The 21,257-nt window shown below is 36.6% G+C and overlaps 2 protein-coding genes across 2 annotated transcripts; both read left to right on the forward strand.

Moving 5' to 3' along the window:
- The first annotated feature begins 11,492 nt into the window (after positions 1–11,492).
- Positions 11,493–15,122, forward strand: tmem141 (transmembrane protein 141). Its single transcript, XM_077206301.1, has 5 exons — positions 11,493–11,660; positions 12,557–12,623; positions 13,079–13,162; positions 13,309–13,416; positions 14,039–15,122. Exons 1-5 carry the CDS (start codon positions 11,607–11,609, stop codon positions 14,110–14,112), a joined length of 387 nt encoding a protein of 128 aa, XP_077062416.1. The 5' UTR covers positions 11,493–11,606; the 3' UTR covers positions 14,113–15,122.
- A 10-nt stretch (positions 15,123–15,132) lies between these two features.
- Positions 15,133–19,638, forward strand: slc25a35 (solute carrier family 25 member 35). Its single transcript, XM_077206300.1, has 5 exons — positions 15,133–15,925; positions 16,417–16,482; positions 16,763–16,915; positions 18,594–18,728; positions 18,930–19,638. Exons 1-5 carry the CDS (start codon positions 15,554–15,556, stop codon positions 19,098–19,100), a joined length of 897 nt encoding a protein of 298 aa, XP_077062415.1. The 5' UTR covers positions 15,133–15,553; the 3' UTR covers positions 19,101–19,638.
- The last annotated feature ends 1,619 nt before the right edge of the window (positions 19,639–21,257 follow it).

The following is a 21,257-nucleotide window of genomic DNA, read 5'->3' on the forward strand; positions in this document are numbered from 1 at the left end:
GCATTCTGCTATTATGTGACGTCATCACATTTTTGAACGGATTTTTAGAACAGATAAGTGAACTTAAAAATGCAATTTTCTGCTGAGCTTCCCTGAGATGGTTTCTGACAGGTTGTGCAGAAATTCTTTGGTTATGCAAACCGATTGTTGCAGCAGCTGTCCGGGTGGCTGGTCTCAGATGATCTTGGAGGTGAAGATGCTGGATGTGGAGGTCCTGGGCTGGTGTGGTTACATGTGGTCTGCAGTTGTGAGGCCTGTTGGATGTACTGCCAAATTCTCTGAAACACCTTTGGAGACGGCTTATGGTAGAGAAATGAACATTCAATTCATGGGCAACAGCTCTGGTGGACATTCCTGCAGTCAGCATGCCAATTGCACACTCCCTCAAAACTTGCGACATCTGTGGCATTGTGCTGTGTGATAAAACTGCACATTTTTGAGTGGCCTTTTATTGTGGCCAGCCTAAGGCACACATGTGCAATAATAATGCTGTCTAATCAGCATCTTGATATGCCACACCTGTGAGGTGGACGGAGTGTCTCGGCAAAGGAGAATTGCTCCCTTACACAGATTTAGATAGATTTGTGAACAATATTTGAGAGAAATAGGCCTTTTATGTACATATTAGAGCTTAGATCTTTGAGTTCAGCTCATGAAAAATGGGGGCAAAAACAAAATTTTTGCAAAAATGCAAACTCAGAATATTTGGTAACCTGCAATAGTTAAACGTGTTAAATAACACAAATATACTTTTTTATTTAATCTCACTTTATTAACCAATGTCTTTGCTGCTGACATTTGATGATCAAATTCAGCCATACTAACATGCAAAAATACTTTAGGTAAACATCACATTTGTTTCTTTTTTTATTATTATTTTTGCTGAAGTAAGAGTGTTGAACTTTCTTCATGTTTGTCCTATTCATCTGCAATCCAGATGACAGCACAGCTAAGCGGTTAGTTTGAGCTGCTCCTTCTACAGTTCAGAGGTGAATTTGCATTTCCTTCAGCCTGAGGCTTATTCATTTCACTTCAGGTGTGAAAGGGCCATTACATTTGCCAAAAATATAACTTTTGTGTTTTGTTTTTTACAATAAACAAGCAAGGCCAGCCTACATGAAAAAAGTAATGCAAAAGTAACGTAACGCATTGCTTTCCATAAAAATTAACTAACGCAATTAGTTACTTTTTTTAGGGAGTAATGCAATATTGTAACGCATTACTTTTAAAATAACTTTCCCCAATACTGATTATATTATATTATATTATATTAATCATATTATATTATACGCATCATTATAAAAAATAATTATTGTTGTTGTTATTCACAAAAGTATCAAAATGAGTTAGTGGACAGCAAACATTTGTCAGCACAATTGTTGAATGATCCTGCAGTGTTTTCTTTTAAAGGGTTGAGTCGATAGACCAATTCTGTGCAGTTTTGTTTATTTCTCTAGGCTGAGCAGTACTGCAGTTTGTATCTTTGGGGTCCTGCTGGAGAATGAATTCATGGTGCTGAAACTTCAGAAGGGGACTGAAGAGGACAACAATCTCATATGTGACCTTGCTCAGATGCTGACTGAAGATGAATCTGATGTTGTGATGAACGCTGCTGGAGCCATAGCCTCATTAGTATGTCTGTTTAACAATAGAATGCATGCTTCAGCATATTAAATGTTTATTTAACCTCTGTAATGACTCCCATTTTGGGTAGCTGGACAAGACACAGCTAGACTTCACATGATACATTAGAAGATAGAGACAATATTTGTTGTTTTAGCATTTACTTGTCACACCACAAGACATATTGTTGTGTCCTAAAGCTCTTTGTGTTTTTTATGATTTAGGTTGAAACTGCATCAGGGCGGACGTGGTTCCTTCAGAACCAATGTGTGTTCAATGAGGTCCTTGAGAGCTTATCTGTTCTCCTGGAGAATGAGAGAGAGAATACAGTTAACTATGCAGCACTTGTTCTTGCACGACTGTCCCTGTGTGAAGAAACCTGTGAAAAGGTTTTATCCCATTCATCTGCCTTCAAGACCTTCAGACGTTTGGTACAATGCTTATCATGTAGCCATAAAGGTCAGTGTAGAAAAACTGATTGTGTTAACATAACACCAACAGCAGCATCATTAATGATATTTACATTTTCTGATGAAAATGTATTTCCATGGGCCCAGGGCATTTCTATGCGGTAGCTAAGGTGGTTCTGGTTGGATCCTTAGGTATTGTTAGGTGGTTGTTGCAAGTTCTAGGTGGTTACTTACTCTACAGGGTCTATTATATTCTTTTTTAGGCTTCCTCATTCTTTGTGAGTCTATGAGATTTTTTTCTCCCGTTTTATGATTATTTTATTTGTGTAAAAGAACCCCACAATCGGTTAGCCAACAGAACAAAAAGAAAAGCATACAGTTATGGGCTCATTATGCTGTAATTGCATCTCCAGAATTCAAAAAAGTTTTCATTAATCGTATGAATTATACCAAATCGATTATGATTAATAATCATTATTTATTTTAATCTATTAACAGCCATACATTTCTAAGATAAAGCCTCATGTTAATATCTTTTGAATTTTGAATCTCAGTAAAATATGAAATTAGTCAATAACATAAATTATTTTATTATTGCAGACACAGCCATAAATGCAGCATTTGCTGTTGGCCGTCTGTGTGGGAGCAGACAGGCCAAGATCCTTATTCTGAGAGAGGCCAAAGAGCATCAGTTGGTACAAGCTTACAAATTCTCTCCATAGGTCTTAAATGCTTGGCAATTGGATCATGTTAAAATCTCAATCAATTAAACATCAATTATGACCATAATTTTATCATTTGCCCCAAGGTTAGCCGACTGCAGGCTCTGCTGTCGAGCGGGCCAGGAGTGGAGATGGGCCAAACGGCATGCTTTGCTCTGATCTGCTTAGCAAATGATGAAGACGGCCATGCTCTGCTGATAGAAAGCACTTCTATCCCTGCTTTGCTGGATGGTCTTTTACAGCTGTTGCAGAGCCCAGAACCAGACAGTATCTGGTTTGCTGCTATGTAGGTTATTTGATTAACTTTAGTTAGTGTTGTATGTAATGAGTATCTAAGGAAATTATTTCAAAAAGTAGAGATAAAGATAATAACATAGCTTGTAATACTTATTAATGGTAGTTGTTCTCTGCCATAAGCAACTCAAAGGCCTGAGTTTTGACTCAAAGGCCCCCCTTTGTCCAACACAAAACAGAAACTGTTGTAAATGTACATTGTTAATGTAAATGTTAATGTTTTGAGTATTGATATATTTAATTAATTAACCATGAATAATTTTTTGATTCCAGAAATCTCAATAACTGTAATGATGTTCAAAAAGAACAATAGTTATTTTATTTGGTTGCAGTTCACATCTCGATTTTATGTTTTTTTTATTTTTTGTTTTTTTTTAGCAATATAATTTAGAGTTTGGTTATTTTAATGTATTTTCTAAGGGTTAAGATGGCTAATATATTTGCTTTTGGTTTAGATGGTTGTCATGTGGTAAACAACTCACTCTTAACATCCTAGCATAGCAATGTTTTAGTTGCCTTAATTGGGGTCTCTCTAAAGTCCTCATTTTCACTTTTTAAGACCCCCTATTTCTGTCTAAAAGGACAGTGCGGGTGCTGGTGTCCCGGCCGAGTGGAGTGGTTCCTGTCAGGATGCATTATCCTCTGCTTGAGCAGCTAAAGGTTTCATGATCATTGTGTTCCTAACACAGCTGTGTGTTGGTTGTGTATATGATACATTTATGAAGAAACCTTTTTATTTTTATTTTTTATCTGCTGTCAGTTGCTCTCTGTGTCGCCATCCACTGGGCCAGAACTTCAGGAGGAGGTCAACATGTGTCTCAGGAGACTGGAACGTTTATCCAAACCACCTTCAGTGAAGGTTACAAACATCTCATCAACAAGCTGCACTGTATCATGGGAGAGGTGTGAGCCTGAGAGCGGCCTGGAGGTCACATACAGGTTAAGCTTCCACAGCAAGATGTTACCTTGACTAGATATTTTCCATTTATGCCATATAAGAAATGTTTTTTTTATAAATCATGTTGCACAACTCCACTTAACTCCGTAAAAGACCATGGAGTGCTGCAGGAATGAGTCCTAAAACCCAAAAATGAGTTAGCATTTTTATACTTCTGTTTCCATTGTTCCAAAGTATTTGGTTAAATACTAATAATTTACTCACCCTCTTGCCGTCCCTGATGTATATGATATTATTTCTTCTGTAAAACACAAACAGAGTTATAAGTGGATGAAACCACTTGAATGAGTTTTTAACTATAATGTATTTGATACAATGCACTTTTTGTGAACATACTGTACATGTTTTTACATTGTACTTATATTTAAAAAATACCTGCATGTAATTACATCTGTAATTAGGCTATTGACCCTTCACTGTGTCACACTTTGGTTGCAGCAGAGATGAAACAGGATTTAAGAGAGCAGCAGCTTTATTTTTAATTTTCAAGAACAAACTTAAATCTTGACAAAACACTCGGGAATAACAGGACCATGAACAGAACAACCAACATAACACGACATAGAACTGACATAGAGCTGAACGAAACACAGGGCTTAAAGGGAAAGTTCACCCAAAAATGTGTTCTTTGCGTTCTTTCAGACGAATACAATAGGAGTTATATTAAAAAATGCACTGGCTCTTCCAAGCTTTATAATGGCAGTGAATGGCTCTATATTTTTCGAAGTCCAAAGTGCATCCATCCATGATAAAAATGCTCCACACAGCTCCGGGGGGTTAATAAAGGCCTTGTGAAGGGAAAGCTTCACGAAAGTTCGTCTGAGAAAAATATCCATATTTAAAACTTTATCGACTAAAATAACTAGGTTCCGGCATGTAGATCGGATGCAGAAGGAAGGGCATGATCTGGATAGAACAGTGTCCAATCACAGCCGTACGCATCGATTTACGGCGAAAGAGTAACATTTGACCTGACACACAATGTAATGACGAACACGGAAGCGCAGAGGATAGAGCAAAACAAAACACCAGTCACGAATTAGAAGTCTAAAATGAGATTTTTTAAAAAGAGAAATGTGGTAGGAGCTTGAGTTTGTTGCCCAGCCCTGTTTGTTTGAACCATGAAAGGCTTCAAAGCTTACGCTACTCCTTCTTCCTATGTCATACATCATCAAGTGTTACTCTTTTGAGGTGAGTCGACTTGTGTACGGCCTGGGTGTGCTCTTTAATACCAATCTTTCATTTGAAAGTCACGTTTCTAGTATCTGTAAAACTGCATTCTTCAATCTAAAAAATATATCTACAATATATGCTTTCAGTGACAAATGCGGAACAGTTAGTTCATGTGTTCATGACATCAAGGCTAGATTATTGTAATGCTCTTAGCTCTTAACGCATTGTTGTCCTTCACGTCTATTGCGATCTCAAAATTCAAGCCAGTTGATAATACCTAGAATATCAAAATCGACTGCTGGCGGTAGATCCTTTTCCTATTTAGCACCAAAACTCTGGAACAGTCTTACAAATAGTGCCTGGGAAGCAGACACAGTCTGTCAGTTTAAATCTAGACTAAAAACACATCTCTTTGACCTAGCATACACATAACACATTATAAACTTCTAGAATTCAATGTTAGGCTGCATAGATTAGGTCTGCCGGAACCAGGAACACTAACCATTAATCCCGATGTACTTGTTACATCATAAGAAGAATGGCGTTTACGCTAATATTAGTCTCTCTGTTCATCCCGAGGTTTACCGCAGTCCGATGAAGATGAAGAAGGACCTGCGCCTGGACACGACGACAACGCAGTCCTGAAGTGTCAAGTAGTCTCTTCCCTGTGAAAGCCCCCTTCTCCTTCCCTTTACCTCTGTACAGATAAAACGTTGTCAAAATGATTCCGGTTCACATGTATATGCGGAAGCGGCAAAAAATTCTATATTATGAATTTTTAAGGCCAGACAAGTAATCTGGTGAGGTCAATAAAGAAAGTCTACACGCCTGCGCATATATATTTTCAAACGCGCATACCTATAGACTAAACACGTAATACGCATGTGCACACCGTCAGCGCTTTCACAGATTCGCGTTTTTGAAGTTAATGCGGAGATGATAGTTTAAAAAAAAAAATTCAACGCTTGCACCTTGGAACCTATTTCAATGTTTGCATTCTCGAGGCACCAGGCACTGTTGTTGTGCGCATGAGCGGGCTGGAGCCCAGTAAGGGTTTCCTGTTAGAACGCTGTCGTGTTAGCGGCCCATAAGTTAATAACTTATGATCTTTGCAATGGAAGTGAATCAATCAAAACTAACTTTAGCTGGACAATAACTTTATTCTAGAGCTGCTGTAAAGCCAAAACAATCCCTGTTACTTAAATTTCCTATTATCACTGTAAAGCTGCTTTGAAACAGTCCATACTGTTAAAAGCGCTATATAAATTAAGGTGACTATTTAAAAATGAGGCACTGCAAACTATATTATAATTGTTTTTGACACAAAACACATTGAATAGCATAAGTGGAGCTCTGGGGGAAGAATATTAAAATAATTGTATGATGTGCCCCTGTTTTGCCGAATTTTGACCCCCGCCAAATTACTACCCCCCTAGCATTGGTAGGTTTAGGATTAGTTGTGGGGGAGGGGTTAGGATTAGGGGTGGGGTTAGGATTAGGCAATCAGGTACTGACTTCAACGAGGGGGGTAATAATTTGGCAGGGGGTCGAAATTCGGCACAACACCCCCTTTAGGTTAATTTTATTGATTCAATTTGGATTCACTGCTTAGATTACTTAAAGGTGTACTATGCAATATTATCCATAATAATAATAATTTGGTCCTGTGCCTGTAATTTCTTGTTTTCCTGAATTCCTGTGCTTGGGACGTTTCTGGGCCGCAGCCGAGACTTTATCGTCCGTGTCTGAAGCTCTGAAAGCTCTGCTAAGTTGTCATGTCTCTACGCTAAAACAATTATCTAATGTTGCCATTGCCTTATTGACTGCCATCTGTAACTCCAGTCAGATTATGAGGCATTGTAATTATGTTTTTATGATGACATAATTATTAGCGAGCTAGACTAAAGATGGCCAAACTCACTCACAAATTACAGCCAGTCTTCCAACTATTAGCATAACTGTTCTTTTCATAAACAGTACACGAAAAAGTCTGTTTATGCATAATAACACAATTTCCAAAATAGCTCATCACTCATCTTCCTGCTGGTAGTTACTTATGCGTTGGGGCGGCTTGTGCAACTGATATATCAGGGGAGAGGGCTTACGGTTCTGGCAGAGTTATGCCCAGTTTGAATGTTGTATTTACAACCAGTAACTGAAAATCCTGCACAGTGCATCTTTAATAATTTTACATCCACCTATTTTAATACCCATTATTTTTTCTTTGGGTTTCCAGTCTCTTTGACAGAGATGTAATGCTGTACCATGGCCTGTTATGTCAGGTGACCTTTCCTGGTTTTCCCAACCAATCTATGGAGCCCCTCTCCCTACAGCTCAGCATTTCTACACCTGATGGTAACATTAGTCCTTTCAGTGAACCTGTTGTTATTGATCCTGAGCAGCTCGACATTAGACTTAAACCTCCACGAGAGCTCTGTGTGATTGGCTCTACAGCTACACATGTACGCCTTTGCTGGATAGAGCCAGAGGGAAGAGTCAAACCCAAATCATACCAGATCTACTGTAATGACACACTGCTGAAGACCACCACTCTTCTGGGGTGGGTCAGACCAGTCTTTCATTATAACATGTTAAAGGTGAAGTGTGTCAATTCATTTGTGTCACAAATCAATTCACAGAGGATAATACCCTGTATCACCCATTTTTCTTGTTGATGTTTGTTTTACTCATAAAAACCTCAAATTATGAAATTAAAATGAGTTGCCAAGGCATTTTTTGCATGTTTTTTTTTTACATTAAAGTCACACACTTCACCTTTAAGTTGCATTGTTTATTTTTTATAACAAAATGAAGAGATTAAGTGATGTTCAAAAAACATGTGTGGTGCATGTTTGTTTTGTTTATTTTTATTATTATTATTTATTATACAAAATCAATAGTTTTGCAATGTTACTGCAGTGTAATTGTTTTTTATCTAACAGGGCTACAGTGAGCGGTTTATCTCCCGCTACCACCTATAAACTTAGTGTGAGTTCACTCAGTCCAGGGGACACAGAGAGTCCTAGAGCAGTAACTGAGGTGAGAACTGCAGACGATCAAGATCATGCTCCTTCTGCTCTGACTGTAGTTGTCCTGGGACGGCACGAACTGCAGATAAACTGGGGATTTCCAGTTGCTCCTTTGGGGAGACTCTTCAAATACGAGCTAAATATGAATGGGTGTGTGGTGTACGTGGGAACAGAGAGGGCATACGCTGCTCGCCGCCTGTCTGCCAACACAGCATACACCTGTACTGTTACAGCCATCACCTCCAGGGGGCGCTGCCACAGTAGTCCAGTCACAAAGAAGACTGCACGGGATGAATACTTGCACTCAAGCAGGTGAATTATGAAGGAAACCATAACATCACAAAAGGGCTAAGATAGTTCTGTTTTTCTTCTTTTGAATGCTTTATTATTATGGCTGTGAAAGAAAGTCATGTGAGATTTAATGTTTTCCCTAAAAGATTTTATGCAAAACGTATTGCAAAATGATTGCTTTGAAAAAGAATGCACTACATATTCAAAAGAAAATTATGTTGATATATTAATCATATTATTGTCAAAAACTAATTCATTATTTCATCTATAGTCATTTAATTATTTTTTGAGAGGGAAAAAAAGCCATTTAAAAGTGCTTAAATAGTGTTTCTCAATCTTAAGAGATCAAATTAAATATAATTATAATCTGCTTTATTTTACATGTGGTTTGCAAAAATCTAAGTTAACCCTGTAAAGCTTGATGTATGAAATAAAAGTTGGAAAAAATATATACTTTTTTTAAAAAAGGAACAGTTTAGTGAACACAACCTTTAAAAAAAAAAAAAAAAGGTTATATTTGATACATCAGGCTTTTGTGGCTCATATATCACATGGAGTTCATACTCGAGGAGGAAAAAATAAAATTTCAAATAAACATTGCTTAAAAGCCTGATGGATCAAATTTGATACATTTTTTTAACATGGGATGTATGGATAATCAAGTAAACCTAAATTGCTTCAATCCAGTAAGTATACATCTTTAAATATTACTAACAATATAACAGTTATTCCTATGTTTATTTTATGAATAATAAGTAAAGATTTTACAGCAAAAAGACATGTGTACCACAACATTAGGTGGACATTTTCAGAATTATTCTTAAAGACCTTTTACTTACTACAAAAATGTAAACTATCAATCAGACAACAGAAGGCATGTAGCAGATTTTGTAGATTTTTCAGCAAAGTTTTGATCATGTTGATAGTTTAGAGGCCTTTGCTTATCAAATATGATAGTAGACTTAAGGTTAACAGATATGATAAAAAAAACCCCGCCAAATTAAGCAAAATAAACTGGATGATTGGGTTGCATAATTAAGCTTGATGAATGCAGTCAACATTAAAAAGTGAAAATCCTTTCATAATTTACTCATCGTCATGTTGTGCCAAAACCTGTATGCATTTATTTCTTCTGCAATAGTTTGCAAAACATTTTTGTTGCAAAAATCCCCCCCCCCCCCACACACAATACTTCCACATGGAAGTCAATGGAAACTGAAACTTAAATAACAAAATATCTTCTTTCATGTTCCACAGAAGACAGTACGCCATACAGATTTGGAATGACATGAGGGTGAATTAATGATGATGGAATACAAATGTTTGGGTGGTCTACTCTTAATAAAATAGTTTTATTTTTCAACAATCAATGGAATATTAGTGTAACAGTTTGTGTCAACATTGTGACATTTGTTGTGTTATTTTATTGTAATTGCAATTCTAAGTCTTTTTTTCTGTGCCATTTTCTTCAGGTATATGCTTTCTCTTACCCATCAGACTGCCTCAAAATACTCCTCTTCTTCTCCAAGTATCCAAGTGATAAGTGGGGTCAAAAAGAATGACACAAATTCACCAGCTGCACTAAAGTCTAAAGTCCACCCTACTTTGGTCCAGCACAGGGCCACTGACCTTAAAGACATACAAAGGTTGAGAAGCATCTATTGCAATTGTTTTTGATGATGTATCAGTTGATATTCATGGCTGATTGTGTAAACATTGAAATGGTTTAATAATTGTTTCCCTTTATTTATTTTTCTTGGTTGTGTTTGAAAGGCAATCATCAGTTCAGATACATAGTCCAAAGGCAATCCAATCTTCCAGTCACACATCTAAGGTATTGTTATAGATAGTAACCTTTCTTGCCTTATTTTGTGATGTTATTACAAAAATGGTTTGTGTGGTTTAAATAATCTGTTGTAGAGTGACAGACAGGGTCCAGCTGTTGTGTTTCCTGTGTGCTCTGCTGACCGTCTCACGGTCCCTAACAGAGAACATTCTGAGTACATATTCCGGAAGCAGACCTTGTCATCCATTCCAGAGGACTTTACACACTTTAGGGACAAGATCAGCCCAGGTACAGTTTCATATGTGATTGTGAAAGCAAAAAAAAATATTTAGAAAAAATAAGCTTCATTCAAAGGTGTTACAATGTCTAAAAATCCTACAGCCAGACTGATGCGGCGGAGCTCAGACAGAGAAGTTCCAACTGACAGAGAGAAATTTCCATACATCTGCAAACAAATCTGTGAGTTTGTCATCTTGACACTTTATCCATATAACCACTAAATCATCACTTCATTTTAATAATTTCCTTTTTAATCCAGCTGAGGATGTGAGACTGCTTCAGCCCGTTTTGTTTAGTTGGTCTAATCTTGAATGGACAAAACAACATCAGAACAGATCACAAAGGGACAGGTATGGGAATTGTTTAGTCAAAAATTCCATTAGGTTGTGTACAGGATTTCTGAGAGAATTTCTAAAATAAAACGAAACCAATCCTATGGACAATGAGAATCCTCTAAGAATCTAATGAGATCTAGTTAGATCTGAATTATTAATACAGTGCATTACAGTCATGAGAACTTTAGTTATTGTTTTGTTTGCTCACCAATTGTTCAGCTGAATATTCTTACAGATTCACAAGTATTTTTTAATATTTTGTAGAATAAAATTAAAAATATTAAATACATTGATTACATAGTATATTTATGTATGTATTTTTTATTTATTTTTCAGGATTAAAACTGTTTTGAAGGTCCAAAGTCAGCAAAGAGGAAGACAATACCACGCACCATCACAAACCAAACTCACATAAACAAATGGAGTACCTCTGACAGCTCATATGTTTCCTTCTTAGTAATATAAAACAAATGTTTGTGATTACTTTATTGGTCCCTTTAACAATGTTTTCGTGTTGATAAGTCAAATGCATTTACGTCTCCAGTCCATATGAGGTCACTGTGAGAGAACCTGTATCTGGTAGGCCTACTCCTTTGACATTTTCTTCACTACACATGCGGAAATTACACAACAACAACAAAGAGAAGTTGAATAAATCCTCTATGGTCACACCAATTTGGAGGTTACAGTCCATAATTGTAGCGGGATGGTCAACCTTGGTCTCACTAAAGTTGATGATGCGGTTGCTGCAAAGCACCCGGTACGTGTGTTTTATATTGTACCACTATATTTGAGTTTAATGGAATAACAGTCTGCTTTAATGGAATAACATAGTCTGCAGCCTGACTATGATATTTTAATTATTCATAGAGTGCGGGGCTAGCTGTCACACTTTTTATTCACGTGAATATCTCTCATCCATTACTTTATGTATAAGTTAGACGCATATGAAAATAAATAAATTATTTATCAGGAAATATTTTACAGTTCATTTAACAAAATGGTAACCAGCAGTTTGGCAATTTGAGAAGAATACATTTTTATTCTATGATGCCCACAAACAACCTGTAGACTATTTAAAATGTATTTAATAGCTTTCCTGCTGTATATAGTAACATTCAAAACACTTCTTGTACCCAACTATTTTGTTGACATTTTTACAAAAAAACAAAAACATTGTTCTGCTTTCACATTTCAACCTCTTAACCTTCATTATATGTGTGATTTATCAGAATGTGCCATTCATTGTTCAATTCGCCAGGTCTTTCCCCAACCCCCCCCCTCCCTCTCTCTCTCTCTCTCTCTCTCTCTCTCTCTCTCTCTCTTTCTCTCTCTTTCTCTCTCTCTCTCTCTCTCTCTCTCTCTCTCTGAATTCACAACTACTGCATGTTTTTGGATTGTGGGGGAAATCCATGCAGACAGGGAGAACATGCAAACTCCACACAGGCTCCTTGCTTAGTCTAAAACAAAGCTAATTTAAGTTTGTTTAAATAAGATGCCTGAAACTGTCATTTAAAACTTCTGACAAAGAAAATAAATGTATGCTACTATAGACTAAATTGATGAATATCCACTGTGACAACTAGCCCCAGTCTTCCCTACAGTATATGCTTCCACCTTAATAATTCCATGGTGATTATATTTCACTCTCCTCAGGGTTTGCAGCAGTACGCCGCCTGTCAGTCTTACGCCTTTATGAAAGGCACAGCAAGCTTCATACTGGGTTAGTGTTATATTCACATTAGGAAATGTTTATGTCTGAACAATTTAGTGTTTGTTTGTGAAAGTAAATGACAAATGAGATATCTCTTTTCAGTATCTCTTTCGTTTACACAGCAGTGAGATCAAATTTGGATTTTCTCTTTCTTTACATCAGATTCATTGTGTATCAAATTTTTCTACTTAGAAAAAAACACCCTTGTAATCTTACGTCTTCTCTAGAGATTCAGAAAAATCTCAACAGTGTATCATACTATACTGTTTTTATTTTTCATGAGGACTTTCAGGAGAAACATAAGACAAAGTTACTTTTATAAAACATACCTGCTGTGACAACCCCATTAGGCTGTCATGGAGCTGTGAAAAAAAAAACCCACTATATTTTATTTTATTTACAAACTGTGTTTTTGTTTTTTGAATCCTTTGGCTTTGGGTGAAAATGTAACTATCCTCAACCAGGCACAGCGGGTTTATTTTTTGCACAGCGAGCACTTCAGACAAGAATCCCATATCCCCTTCAGTGGAACCTTCTAGTATCTATTGGTAAGTCTGATAAGTTTTTTTTTTTTTTGAGGATCATGCAAGATTTTTTTCATTTTTTTTCATAAACAGTATGTAGGCTTAATTCAAAATGTTATAAAGAAAATAATTCGTGTGATGTTAGCTATTTTTTCCTTTGGTCTTTGCAGTTTCCTCCTCAGTATTTAGCTATACAGTGACTCGCTGGGAAACCATGAAGTGCTCAGACTTGTGGTTATATCTTGAGACCGGAAGTGTTCCTGACAGAAACTCTCATAGTAAGCATTTAGTTGTTTGTATCTGCCATCTCTCTCTTTTTATACCAACGCATGTTACAATAGCTATTTGGCGCCATCTCGCGTCTGAAAACTGGAGGACCTTTAATACAGAAGCAAACGTTACTTTTAATCGACAAGATACAAAGGAAGACGTATTATATTGTGGCTATATATGTAAGCTATATAAAAAGTTGAAAATTGAATTGCAGATAAATAGTTGTATATAAATTATTTTTGCATGGCCGTTTTTTTTACTGTTTCTGGATTATTTTTATTTTCTTATTCTTTTATGATGATCCATTTCTATTTATCAAAATAACTTGTTGTTTTTTTTGTGTCAAAACAGTATTTCATGTCTATTTAATTTAGTACAATCTTAAAAATAAAAGTTCCTTATTGGCATAAATGGTTTCATGAAGAACGTTCCACATCCATGGAACTTTTCCACTGTGCAAAAAATTCAGACACAGTGGAAAAAGGTTCTTAAGATTATTAAAATGTTCTTAACAATAAGAAAAGAATGGTTCTTTTAAAAACGAAGTTCTTTGGGGAACCCCAAAAGGTTATTTTGCATCATTGCTACAACCCCCAACTGACCATTGTTTCTTTATTATTCACTTAGAGGAAGAACCACAAACTCCTGCAACACCTGTAGAAGATCCCAAAGTCACAAGATATGGGGATGTGCTGGAATAAGCTAAAATAATTGTACCTTTGCTAATAGATAATGCATAATAGATATACGAATGTTCATTATTAATGTTTAAAACATATGAAATAGTAGACTAATGTTGATGTAAAGAGAATAAAATATTATTCTTTCTCTCGTCTATCTCTCTCTCTGTGTGTCTGTGTATGTGAATAAATAATGATATTTAGGAATGTTTTGCTTTTCTTCTCTTCTGGTTAACACAATCAAATGTTCTATGAAAGGAGTGTAGCCATCTAGCATGATGAAGCTGAAATAAGACATTTTGGTTTTAGTTAGCCAGTTTTAATTTAGAAGATCTTAATCAGTCCATCAGGGAAGGATCTGTCATCCTGCAACTGCAACATTACACATCAGTTGTAAAAAGTCCTTTGAGATACAAAAGACAGAGGCACATTTTTGTTCCTTTATGTAAAGAAACAATTCTGTATCTCAAATGGTGGGTTGTGCACAGAGGAGCTTTTATTCTGAGAGTAAACTGGCAAAAAGTTGAAAAATACTTAGAAAGATGAGAAGGGCAGAGGAACAAAAGGACAGAGCTTGAAAGGGTTTCAGCTGTAATTGAAGTAATATGGATCATTATAGTATTAATGTGGCTTTGTCCTACTTTACCTGTTATTTTGTACATTTTTAATTTTGTAAGTTGATAACATTAGTAGATGTTACTGTTAGTTATGCACTGTACTTTTTATGGCAAAATATTTTTTACTAGTTTTTACACTAATTTATTCTCTTTACATAAACATTAGTCATATGTATTATGACTATTTCATATGTATTAAACATTAATAATGAACATCCGTTTACACCTTATTTGAATGTTTCCCTGTTATAGTGTAATTACACAAATAAGTACTGAGTAATATTAACTAACGTACTTACTGGGTTAGATTTGTTAGATTTTGGTTTAGGGTTAGTTGCTTGTAATTATGCATAAATTGCTGTTATTACTGTTATATGTAACAAGAGCATGAAATAAAGTGTTACCTATTCCGAATATTCTTTGTGTAATGACACAGTTGGAGTGCGCATCATACGCCTGAAGGTGTCACTTGATGTAATTTACAACCGACCAATCACAGGACATGGAACAAAGGATGGGGCCAATGTCTTTGTTTTGATTGGTTAAAAGGCCGAGTTGGGATGATAGCAAGTATCCTGGCGAATGCAATCCAACATTCATACTCAGCAAAATGTCCACGCGCATCGCATGACTGGGAGGAGGGTTATAGAAGACACTTCTTCTGCTTCTTAAAAATGGCACTGTAAAATTATTTGTCAGTAATCCTAACAAGTAGTCTTCTTTATTATTATATGTTCTTTTATTCAGAGGGCTGCTAAAAAAAAGTAGGCCTGTTTCTTGTTTGTTTGAAAGTCAAACTAAACAGCCTGTCCATCACCGGTTTTCGGGCATTACGCGATTGAAACATGGATTTCGTTCTCGGCGGCGTCGCTGCGTGTGGCGCTTGTTTTTTTACAAACCCGCTGGAGGTTGTCAAAACTCGAATGCAATTGCAAGGAGAGCTAAAAACCCGAGGAACCTACCAGGTGTATTATAGGAATGTATTTCACGCCTTTTACACGATAGGCAAAATAGACGGACTGGCTGGTCTTCAGAAAGGTTTGGTCCCCGGGTTGGTTTATCAGTTTTTTATGAACGGGGTCCGGCTGGGGTCCTTCGCCATCATTGAGTCCTTGGGCTACATTCACACGAACGGAAGGGTCAGCGCTGCAAAGAGCACAGTGTCCGGGGCTATCGCCGGTGTAGTGGGCGCTGTAATGGGCAGCCCTATTTACCTGGTGAGTAACGACAACTGTCTGCGTCGGTTTCTGTCTAGTAAACGACGGATTAAGCACGTGCTCAGTGACGACATATTCTGTGGTTACTCTGAATATCATGAACATAAGAGTGTAATCACAGTAGCTTTCTGAAATAGTTAAAACTAGACAACTACATAACGTAGCGCAAAGAGACAGACTGCATCAGTGGTGTGAACGAAACGGATAGTTTCTAGCCTGTATTCTGATTCGATGAGAAACAGCCTTTTAGCATAATGAATGAAATTAACTAAATATTTGCAATATATTATTACATAAAGTATTAAAATATGATTATTATAACACGCAACAATGAATACATTTATGTCATTAATACATGTAATGAGGAATCAATATTTTCCATGCTTTTAGTTTCCAAACACTGAAAGTAGATGGTGCTCCAAAATGGACAAAAAGCACCAAGTGTCTTTAGTTTACCAGCAGATTACCTACTCTATTTGTATTTCTTTCAGGTAAAGACACATCTGCAAAGTCAATCCACTTCCTCGATTGCAGTTGGACACCAGTATAAGCACAGGGTAAGTCAATGGTGACCTCACAGTAACATCTATGATAACATCTTTGTATTTTCCTTTTAATGTCATGTGAGAACTTTGATCTTCAAGTCGACCGATCCTAGGGCTGTAGAGATTTATTTGTAATTTTAAATCCAATTGCATTTGTGGTATTGTACTAATACTTAAAGGCAGTTTTGTTTGCATCAGTGGTAATAGGAACCAGCTTGAATCTAAAACCACAAATATTTTCTGTTTGTCATATCTTTTTTTTTGTATATCTTTTTGCTATTCTTTTTGCCAGGGAATGATGCATGCATTATTGGCCATCCACAAACAGTACGGAATTCTGGGTTTGTGGAGGGGAGCAAGCGCAGCGGTCCCAAGGGTCAGTGTGGGGTCTGCTGCTCAGCTCTCTACTTTCTCTGCCTCTAAAGAGTTGATCACTGACCTACAGGCAAGCATATTTCACTTAAACTGGGAGTTATGCACAGTGAGAATAGAAGAGGGGCTAGACCTCTGTTTTTATAAACAGTATTGAATTGGCTCTTTTAAACCGTAAAGAGTAACACCATGATCCGGTTGCATAAACCGCAAAGACTAGTCTTACAAGTTAGTCATCAAAGGTCAGTTACATAAAAACATAGACTGGTCTAATTTGATACCGTAAGACTGATTTCCCCTAACTAACTGCTTGATGGTCATACTAGTTCTTAAGACACAGTCTTGACATAATGGCTGTTTATGCAACTGGCCCCTTTTAATACATATGGTTGTCAGTTCCCCAAACACTAACTGTGTAAAGTAGCCTTAGCAGTCCAACTCAATCATAATGTTCCTTTGTAGGGCAAGACAGGGGCCAATGTTTTAGTAAATCTGCTTTTTTTTCTGGGCAGTCAACTCTTAATTAATTAAATTAATTTTTTAACATTTCTCAACATTCTCTTAGTAGAGATTTCCATTTAGCCTTTAAGGACCCCATTAAAGCAAACAATTTTTTGTAGTCATTAATGCGTGTTAGCTTTGATGTCACCAATATGCTAGTGCACTCACTCAACTCAAGTTGACAAAAAAATCCAACTCTTAGAAATACACATTTCTAGTCTCTTTTCATGGAAATAGGACCAAGATTATTGATGTCTTGTTTGACATGGGCCTAAACACATTTTTGTCCAGTAAAATGCTCTCTACAATGAGGATGTCCCCCCGCCCCATGACTAGAAATATTGTAGGAAACACACCGTACTAGCACACCGTTGGCATATTCTCTTTACATCAACATTGTATGTTTATGCCACCCTTGGCATAAACATTGGCAAAATTTGATGACTAACTTGTCCTGCCATACCTTCTTGTTTCAAAAGGAAATATGTCAACAAAGGAAAGACAGTTGTGTTTGTATACTATAATGTATTTTGAAAGTATTCTTTCAATGCATTGTTACAATGATCATTTCCAGCACACACTTCAAATGTACCTAAAATATCTGTTTAATAAAGTGCAAATAAATACACTTTTAAAAACTTTTCACTTCAAATATATTTTTTTAAAATATATTTTTTGAAAATATACTTAAGTACAATTATTTTAAAGGGTGTTAAAAGTTGTATTATGAAAATAGGTAAAAGCATGATGCTAATATACTTTTAATATATTTAAAGATAGTACAATTTTTGTTAGTATATTTGCAATGTACTATTGAAAAAAGGGAATATACAATAAAGTATACTTTTTCCACTAGGGATTCTACCTAAAAGTCATGTCAAGCGGATATATTTTGCTGCAATAGGCATACATACATGACTTGTTGGGGTTTCTGAGGGTGACCTCAGAATTGGCAAAACAATTCCAATGGTGTTACAAATCTACAAACTTCCCAAGATATAAGAAATGACGCTACAAGTTCAGTTCTGTTAACACCACCAGTTCACAGAAGAGTTTGTGATGTTTACTTGCATGGAAAGGCAAGTGTGGAGGGCAAGCAATATTTGTAGTTGATGACAACTGTCATTTTTGAGTAAACTATTCCTATTAAAACTATTAACGGTTGAAGAAAACACTCCCAATATAGTTGAAATATGAAAGCACTCTCTGTTTTGTTTGTAATCAGTTTCTTTTTCTTTCCGTATTTGTAGGTGTTCTCTGAGGGCAGCTGGTTAATAGCACTGAGTGCTGGTATGATCAGCAGTGTTGTAGTTGTATTAGCTATGACTCCTTTTGATGTAATCAGCACTCGTCTCTACAACCAGCCTGTGGATCATCTTGGCAAGGTGATCTCTTGCCAACTGTCAAGAACATACAGAAATTTGTTCACAAACCTTTACTGTGATTATTATCAAATTGGTTTCATTTACACACTTGCATATATCCAGTTTCACCTACAAAGTGCTAAAACTGGTTAAAAAAAAGAAAAAAAAAGAAAAAAAAAAGAAAAAGGCCTTTATCTCACTCTCTGTACTTTTCTCATGCAGGGTGTATTGTACGGAGGTTTCATGGACTGTTTCTCTAAGACATTGAAGAAGGAAGGAATGACTGGTTTGTATAAAGGTCTCGGAGCCTCCTACTTCCGCCTCGGACCTCATACCATCATTTCTCTGCTCTTCTGGAATCAGCTGCGCACTTTGTACTATAGCTCCAGCTAGTATTTTGCTATTGCCTGCATCAGCAAAATATCAACTGATGGTTCCCTGATTAAAGAAGCAATCAAGCACTAAGGTATGAAAGGCCCTTGCTATATTTTGAATATAGTCACACAACGCACAGCAGAGTGACTAAACTCGCAATGCAGCATGGCCTCAAGTGCCTTATTGCTTTTATAAAGCAGTTACTACATATTAAAATATTAAGAACATTTTTTATTAAAACATTATTTTATTAAGCATTAATCTTCAACTGGCAACCTTCAACTAGAAGTACTTTCTGATATAACAGAATGTTGCTATGCAACAAAAATGATGCACCATGGAGCTGCGCAGTGATGTGCTAAACTTGAGCCATTACTATGTGGTGGAATAGCATAGCTGGAAGGCTGCATTGACCAAGAACCCAGGACTGGAATTAACAATAAAACTCCTTTAGGGTGTACTGTATGTACACTATAAAAAATTATATGATGAATAAGTTAAGACAACATATGTTTTTAGATTGCTTTAACTCATCAAAATAAGTTAAGCAATTTTCAACTTTAAGTTATACAAGAGTAAACAATTTTTTTAAGTCAGTGTAATGTTATTTAAGTTGAATGGACTTAAAGGAGAACTCCGGGCAATTTTTAAGTTGATCTTGATCGTTATATCTTTGTGAGTACTGTCTATAGAAAAAAAAAATCGAACCGGATTGGTGATTGAAACACGGAGCTTTTCCCGCAAATGCCCAGAGCTCCCCCTCAACTAATACGGCAGATATGGGGGCATATACATAAAGAGTGTCTTTGTGCCTCTTAACAGACACAAAATGCAATTAAAATATCTGTCCAACATGAACAGGGCCCTTACATGTGAACAAGATGCGTTTAGCAACTTAACCATTGTTTAAATTCACCTAAATAGTGTTTTAGACGACTAGCTGTAGTCTCGCGCTGAAGTCCCGTGGGAACTCAGTTGTAGCCAAAGGTAAATAGCTGTGTAGGTGAAGAAGAAATGGTTCGTGTTTGTGCCGTACAAGGAAGACACAACACAGCGCCCAAATGGAAGGATAAATAAAGTTTACATTACCTCCACAGTGGTTGCACACGTCTTCTTCCATGGAATCGCTTTTTTCTTCAACCGGCCCCGCTGTGTTGTGTCTGTGTGTAGTCATCCTTGTCAAAGTGTTCGCTGCAAATGCAGTAATCTTTGGCACGTAGTACTTGTATGGCAGTTTGCGGATCAAGTTGAAGTACAACTAGACACAACTGCAGTATCTCGAGGTCATGGAAAGGAAGACGATGAAAATAAGTTCTTTTAGTTTCGCATTCTGTTGCCATAATTCGGAACGGCACAAACACGAACCATTTCTTGAACCGGTTCATTGAAACGAACTGTCCGAAAGAACCGGTTCGTGGAAAAGAACCGGACTTCCCATCACTACTATTTACCTTTGGCTACAACTGAGTTCCCACGGGACTTCAGCGCGAGACTACAGCTAGCCGTCTAAAACACTATTTAGGTGAATTTAAACAATGGTTAAGTTGCTAAACGCATCTTGTTCACATGTAAGGGCCCTGTTCATGTTGGACAGATATTTTAATTGCATTTTGTGTCTGTTAAGAGGCACAAAGACACTCTTTATGTATATGCCCCCATAACTGACGTTTTAGTTGAGGGGGAGCTCTGGGCATTTGCGGGAAAATCTCCGTGTTGCAATCACCAATCCGGTTTGGTTTTTTTTCTATAGACAGTACTCACAAAGATATAACGATCAAGATCAACTTAAAGATTGCCCGGAGTTCTCCTTTAATTTAAGGCAGCAACTTTTTTTTTTTTTTACAGTTAAAAGGGTGGGACAATTATTTGACCATCATTTTATATATCACACTCCAGCAAAGTTTTGCAAGATTTAATGATAAGATAATATTTCTACACTTACTGGTTGAATCAAAGTTACTGTAAGTTTTGTGTGCATTTTGAATTGTGCTAATTAATTTCCTGAATCCTGATTGGTTGACGCATGTTCCAAGGGTGTTGACTCAATGATTAGTTCTTTTAAAAAAATATTGTATATATTTTAACACTTTCCTAAAGATTAAATGTGATCCAATGCATCAGAATCAGTTGAGCTGTTTTGTTTTATCGTAGTATAAATCACATGAAGTACTGTAA

Source organism: Siphateles boraxobius, unplaced genomic scaffold (genome assembly GCF_051911475.1).
Source record: "Siphateles boraxobius isolate OS27281-9 unplaced genomic scaffold, OSU_SipBor_1 56, whole genome shotgun sequence".
NCBI classification, from domain to species: domain Eukaryota; kingdom Metazoa; phylum Chordata; class Actinopteri; order Cypriniformes; family Leuciscidae; genus Siphateles; species Siphateles boraxobius.